Below are 6000 nucleotides of genomic sequence, written 5' to 3'. Positions count from 1 at the left end.
CTGACTCGGTACATTTTCTCAACTGAGCACTTTAATGGGGAAAATATAGTATGGCGTTTTTTTGGTCACTCAATGGCTGTTTTACATGGGAAATAGGATTACTGTGTAAGACTATTGTGGGTGATTGTAACGCCCTGGCCATAGAGAGGGGTTTTTCTTCTTTATTTTGGTTAGGCCAGGGTGTTACATTGGGTGGGCGTTCTATGTTCATTTTTCTATGTTTTTGTATTTCTTTGTTTTGGGCCGTGTGTGGCTCCCAATCAGGCACAGCTGTAGTTCGTTGTTGCTGATTGGGAGTCACACATAAGAAGCCTGTTTTTCCTTTGGGTTTTGGTGGGGGATTGTTTCTATTTATTGTTTTGCACCTGTCAGGACTGTTTGGCTGTTGGTTTTCTTGTTTTGTGTGTATAGTGTTCTTACGTTTATTAAAATTCAAAGATGAACACTAACTCCGCTGCACCTTGGTCTACTTCCACAGACAGCCGTTACAGTGATGTCAGTGCTCAGTTTAGAACATAATCCACAACCTCCGGAGACGTGACGGCACGCCACATGTCAGCTAGTCAGTGTGGAGGAAAGTTGACAGTAGTGAACTTGAAATGGCATAAGTTTATGCTGCCCTACAAAGGCAAAATGCAAAAACTACAAATTTGATCTGTTGTAATGGCCAAGTATATTATCTGATTAATGTGGTATTCGTTTCCTGACACAGGAACAAGCCAGTTGATCAGAAAATATCATGCGGTATCAGAAAGTGCTGTCTGTCTACACAGAAAAATACCTTGATGTCATATTTTGCAGTAAAATAAATGACGTAGTTACTGCGTTTTGCCTTTGTTTGGCAGTATGCACTAAAGCACATGCAGTCAAAACGAATAGTGCTATTCCATATGAAAATTCCATAGACTTTTACAAATGTCCATCTGAACTGAATTATGAACCATACTTCTTCAAGTTGAGGGAGACTTCGTCTCAATTAATGTAATGAATAATAGTCAGGGAGAAAAAGGTGTAGATTCACGCGCAGCGCGGCAGGTATTTATTTCGCTGTGGCAGAAGTCAGGAATCGTGGTCAAGGAAGGCAATGGTCGTACACAGGTAGGCAAACATGCAGGTGAATCAACTAGGACTGAAGGCTATAACTGGTTCTTACAAACAACCTGGGAAAAGGCTTAGTAGAGTCAAAACGAACAATACCTCACAAAGGCAAAACCAGAATTAACTGAAGTAAATAAGTAGCTGATGAGACCAGGTGAGTAACTAACACAGGTGAAATCAATGAACAAAAATGAAGACAGGGAAACAGAACACAAGGTTGACTAAGAAAATAAATCCAGAACCTTACATAATCCCTTATGTTAGATGCCAGTGAGGACCACCAGAACTTACAGGCTAGAAGTTTGTTGATTCGTGTAATTCCCAGATGTCCTGACCTCAAAGACGTGTGACATCATTGCATCAGTTGGGGTCTAACAGCTGCAGGTACGTAACTCTTCCCAGCTGGTGTCTCAGGAGGAGCCGGGTCTGAGGTTAGGGATTCTTGTATGGCATAGTGAACCTCCCACTCCCACGGTCACATAATGGAAGAGGAAGGAATAGTGGGTGTAGGGTCTGAGTTAAGGTCAAACTGGCGGGAGACAGCATCAGCTTTTACGTTTCTCTTTCCAGGGATATAAGTAACATGAAAATGGCAGCGTGTGAAGAAGATAGCCCAGCGGGCTTGTCTGGAGTTTAACCTCTAGGCCCCTCTGATATTTTCCAAATTACGATGATCTGTTAAGAAGAGAAAGGGATGTTGTACGCCCTCCAACCAGTGTCGCTACTCCTCGAGGGCCAGCTTGATGGCGAGGAGTTCTGTTCACCACATCGTAATTCCTCTCAGCAGAGGATAACTTCCTGGAGAAGGCGGCACAGGGATGTGATTTTGGAGGTGTTCCCACCCGCTGAGAGAGTACGGCTCCTACTCCGGAGGCATCCACCTCCAGGGTGAAAGGAAGGGTAGGATAACGTTGGCGAAGGACAGGAGCTGAGGTGAAGAGGTGTTTCAAGTTGTTGAAAGCAGTCAGTATCAGACCATTGAAGAGTCTGGGTCATTTGGCTGGTAAGGGAAGTGAAGGGAGCGACAGTTTAACTGAAGTTCCGAATGAACAGGCAATAGTAGTGGGAGAACCCAATGAAATAATGGAGTTCCTTAACGGTGGTGGGTTTGGGCCAGTTACTGACGGCGGTGACTTTGTTCTCATCCATGCTGACCCCTGAGGTTACAAACAAGGTGCTCTTTCAGTCTTCACATAAAGGTTATGGTCAAGGAGCCATTGAAGAGCCTTTTGCACATGCTGTATGTGTTCCTTCAGGGAGTGGGAGTAAATCAGGTTGTCATCAATGTATACGATGAGAAATCGGTTGATCATATCCTGGAAAACCTTGTTCATAAAACGATTGGAAGATGGCGGGGGCATTCGTAAGGCCATAGGGCATGAACAGGTTTTCGTAGTGCCCTTGTGCGGTGATAAAGGCCATCTTCCATTCGACGCTTTCACGTATACGGACAAGGTTATATGCACCTTGCAGGTCGAGTTTTGTATAGATGCCTTTTGTTCAAGGGTCGCTGTGATCAGAGGAAGAGGGAAGTGGTTCTTGACCATCGTGTCATTCAGGGAACGGTAATTAATACATCGTCTGAGACCACTGTCCTTTTTTCCAACAAATAAGAAGCTGGACGCAGCCGGGAAGAAGGACGAATGAAACCATTTGAGTGTTTCATCAATGTAGTTCTCCATTGCCTCATTTTCCGGGATAGATGGGGGGGTTAAACATGGCCCTTCGGTGGGGACACTCCAGGGAGTAAGTCAATAGCCCAGTCCCCTGGGCGATGTGGTGGCAGAGTGGAGGCCATGATTTTGCTGAAGACATTGCTGTACTGGGCGTATTCAGATGGTATGGATGATGGCACTGCAGAGGCAGATTCCTCAATGGTGGTGGCTCTGCAGGGTAGGCTGACACAACTGGTGAAGCAGGTAGGAGACCAGGACAGTAGTTCACCTTGTCGCCACGAGATGGCAGGGTTATGACGACAAACCAGGGGTGTCCGAGGATGAGTGGCTGTTTGGGGAATGAGAGTTCCATGAGTTGAATGGTTTAGTGTGGAAGACTCCAATCTGGAGGGTGACGCTGTGTCAGGTGCGTAATGAAGCCCGTGCCCAATGGGTGCCCGTCCAGGGTGTTAATCCTTAAGGGAGGGGTGACAGGTGTTAGATCAATGTCAAGCTCTTGTACTACCTGGTGAACAATAAAATTACCTGCTGCTCCCGAATCTATCAAGCCCTCTACATACATAGTAATCCCCTTCATGGTTATCAATACTGGGATGGAGAATTGCTTCTGAGAGATATTTAGAAATAAGGACACACCTATCTGCATGGCAGCGGAGGCACCCTTCTCATTTCTCTGTTGGGAGCGAACAGGGAAATGGCTGGATAGATGATATTTCCCTCCACAGTATAGGCAGAGCCCTTCTTGGATCCGCCTTTGACATTCGATACACGGGAGAGGAGCATGGCCCAACTGCATGGGCTCTGGAAGACTCAGATGGGATTATGGAATGAGAAGGTTTCGGGTTCCTGGGTCTCAGAGAACTTCAGCGGTAGTTCTGCCCCTGAACAAGACAGTTACTAGGCCATCATTGTAAATAGGAATTTGTTCTTAACTACTTGCCTAGTTAAATAAAAGTTAAACAAAAATAAATAAATAAAAAAGGATGGGAACTCTAAACCTACCATGGAGGCAGGATACACTGGATCTACTTGAGGGCCAGGACACTCAAAGCCTGGTCACTTTACACCTGCCAGGTAGGCCCGACACTGTAACTCTAACCCTACCGGGTGGGAGGGTAATTCTAACCCTCCCGGGAAGGAAAGGAACTGGACAACTAGGTCAGGGGAGAAACAGTGTTGACTTTTGAGAGTGGCTGGATCACCTCGGGGGGAGGTGGCACACCCGATGTTCTGGCAGACACGACGTAGACCCCAACCGAGGACGAAGATCTGTTAAATACCTTGGCATCCTCTGGACGTAGTGTGGTCCAATGGTCTCGTGGATGTGGTGAACACTCAGGCCAGGAGGTCCTGGAGAAGTGTCTCTCAGGGGAGTAGCCTGGCTAACTCGGGGAGGACCGGCAGTGATGGCGCTCTCATGGTGGTGATGATGGCTCTAGCCAGGGAGGCCTAGAGCTGTGGTGGTCAGGAGAGTAGCAGCGGTACCGGTGCTCCAGCGGCGGTGACTCAGGTTGGGAGGGCCTAGAGTACGCCCTCTTGAGTACGCCCTCCTGATCTCTTTCTGCTTGTGATGTAGGTACTCATATTCCCTCATCAGCTCCCAACTGGTGAGAGTATGGTCACTCCTTGACCACTGAGGAGGTCTGGAGCAGGGCTGGTCTCTTAGATGAGAGAGCTGTGTAGGGAACTCATCTTCCTCAGGTGCATGATGGCTTCTTGTGGCAGTGTGTGCTGAGGTGAGTGGTGAAAGCAGCCTCATACTTGTTAGGGATGCAAGATAACTAATCTGCATCCTGGGGTGAGGAAACAACTCCTCTTCTGGGTACTGCAACATCTCAACTAGAGCAGATCAGAATCATGCAAAAACGGCCCGGCGCCGCGGGAATTGGTTGCTAACTCCATAGAAATGACAGAGCATGTAAAAAACTGTTGATCACTAAATAGGGCGGTATTGGCAACTCCAACATGAAAAAATAGTAACAGCCGTACAGTAGAACATATAGCTGAAACTTGTCAAAGTAACATGAAGTAATTAGTGGTGATTACCTACAGTGTTATTACTGGTCCTTCGAGCTGGATTTAGTGACCAACAGTTTTTACATGGTATGTAATTTCTCCGGATTTAGCAACAAATAGTTTTTACAAGACCTTTACTTGCTTTCTGTATAGGTACGTAACTATAGTTGATTGTTTGAGTTGATTGTTTGAGAAATTGAAATTATTAGATTCTTGCAGTTTTTGAATTTCTGTGTAGGTACGTAACTATAGTTGATTGTTTGAGTTGATTGTTTGAGAAATTGAAATTATTAGATTCTTGCAGTTTTTGAATTTCCCGCCGTGGTCTCTTGACAATGAATCCCGATATCGGGATAAGATCCCCAACAGGTTAACCTGTTGGGGATCTTATCCCGATATCGGGATTCATTGTCAAGAGACCACGGCGGGAAATTCAAAAACTGCAAGAATCTAATAATTTCAATTTCTCAAACAATCAACTATTTCTCACAATTTGAAAGATAAACATCTCCTAAATCCAACCACATTGTCCGATTTCAAAGAGGCTTTACGGCGAAAGCATAAAGTTAGGTTATGTTAGGAGAGTACATTGAAAATAGCTGTGTGTAATGTTTTGTCAATTCAAACACAGGCGTCACCATAAGCGGATAACCAGCTAGAATTATACACCAACCTTTGACAATCTTCCTCAGATGACACTCCTAAGACATTATGTTACACAATACATGCATTTTTTGTTCCATCAAGTTGATATTTATATCCAAAAACAGCATTTTACCGAAGCGGTGAAAATCAGATTTTTTTTTCTCTCAAATGCTTCCGGTGAACAACGTTACAAATCACAAAATTACTATTCGATAACATTGGTAAATTATATTATTGTCATTCAAATATTCATAGTTTAACATTTCGTAAATGCTACTGCAATGCCAGATTTCAAAATAACTTTACTGGGAAATCACAATTTGCAATAAACCGGGTGCTGTGCTAAGAACAATAGGCTAGGCTATACAGGTTAGCACCATATGTAACCATGTAATATCAAAATTACTATTGTCAATATTCCCTTACCTTTGATTATCTTCATCCATTGGCACTTCTAGAAATCCCAGGTCCACTACAAATGTGGTTTCTTTTGACAAAGTTCATAATTGATGTCCAAATAACTCCAAGTTGTTAGCGCTTCGGTAGGCTACTAAAAAGTAGCGCG

General features: G+C 44.5%; 1 protein-coding gene across 1 annotated transcript in view; it reads left to right on the top strand.

Annotated features, from left to right (window-relative positions):
- The first annotated feature begins 2939 nt into the window (after positions 1–2939).
- The window catches only part of LOC123726154 (trace amine-associated receptor 6-like), a 107538-nt gene continuing 104477 nt past the window's right edge, over positions 2940–6000 (top strand). The window contains exon 1 of the mRNA XM_082970641.1: positions 2940–3017. Within this exon, the coding sequence (XP_082826767.1) occupies positions 2940–3017 (78 nt within the window). The remainder of the gene's footprint in view (positions 3018–6000) is intronic.

This window comes from Salmo salar, chromosome 29 (assembly GCF_965601325.2).
Source record: "Salmo salar chromosome 29, fSalSal1, whole genome shotgun sequence".
NCBI classification, from domain to species: Eukaryota; Metazoa; Chordata; class Actinopteri; order Salmoniformes; family Salmonidae; genus Salmo; species Salmo salar.
This window is presented reverse-complemented; position numbering and strand designations above follow the sequence as displayed.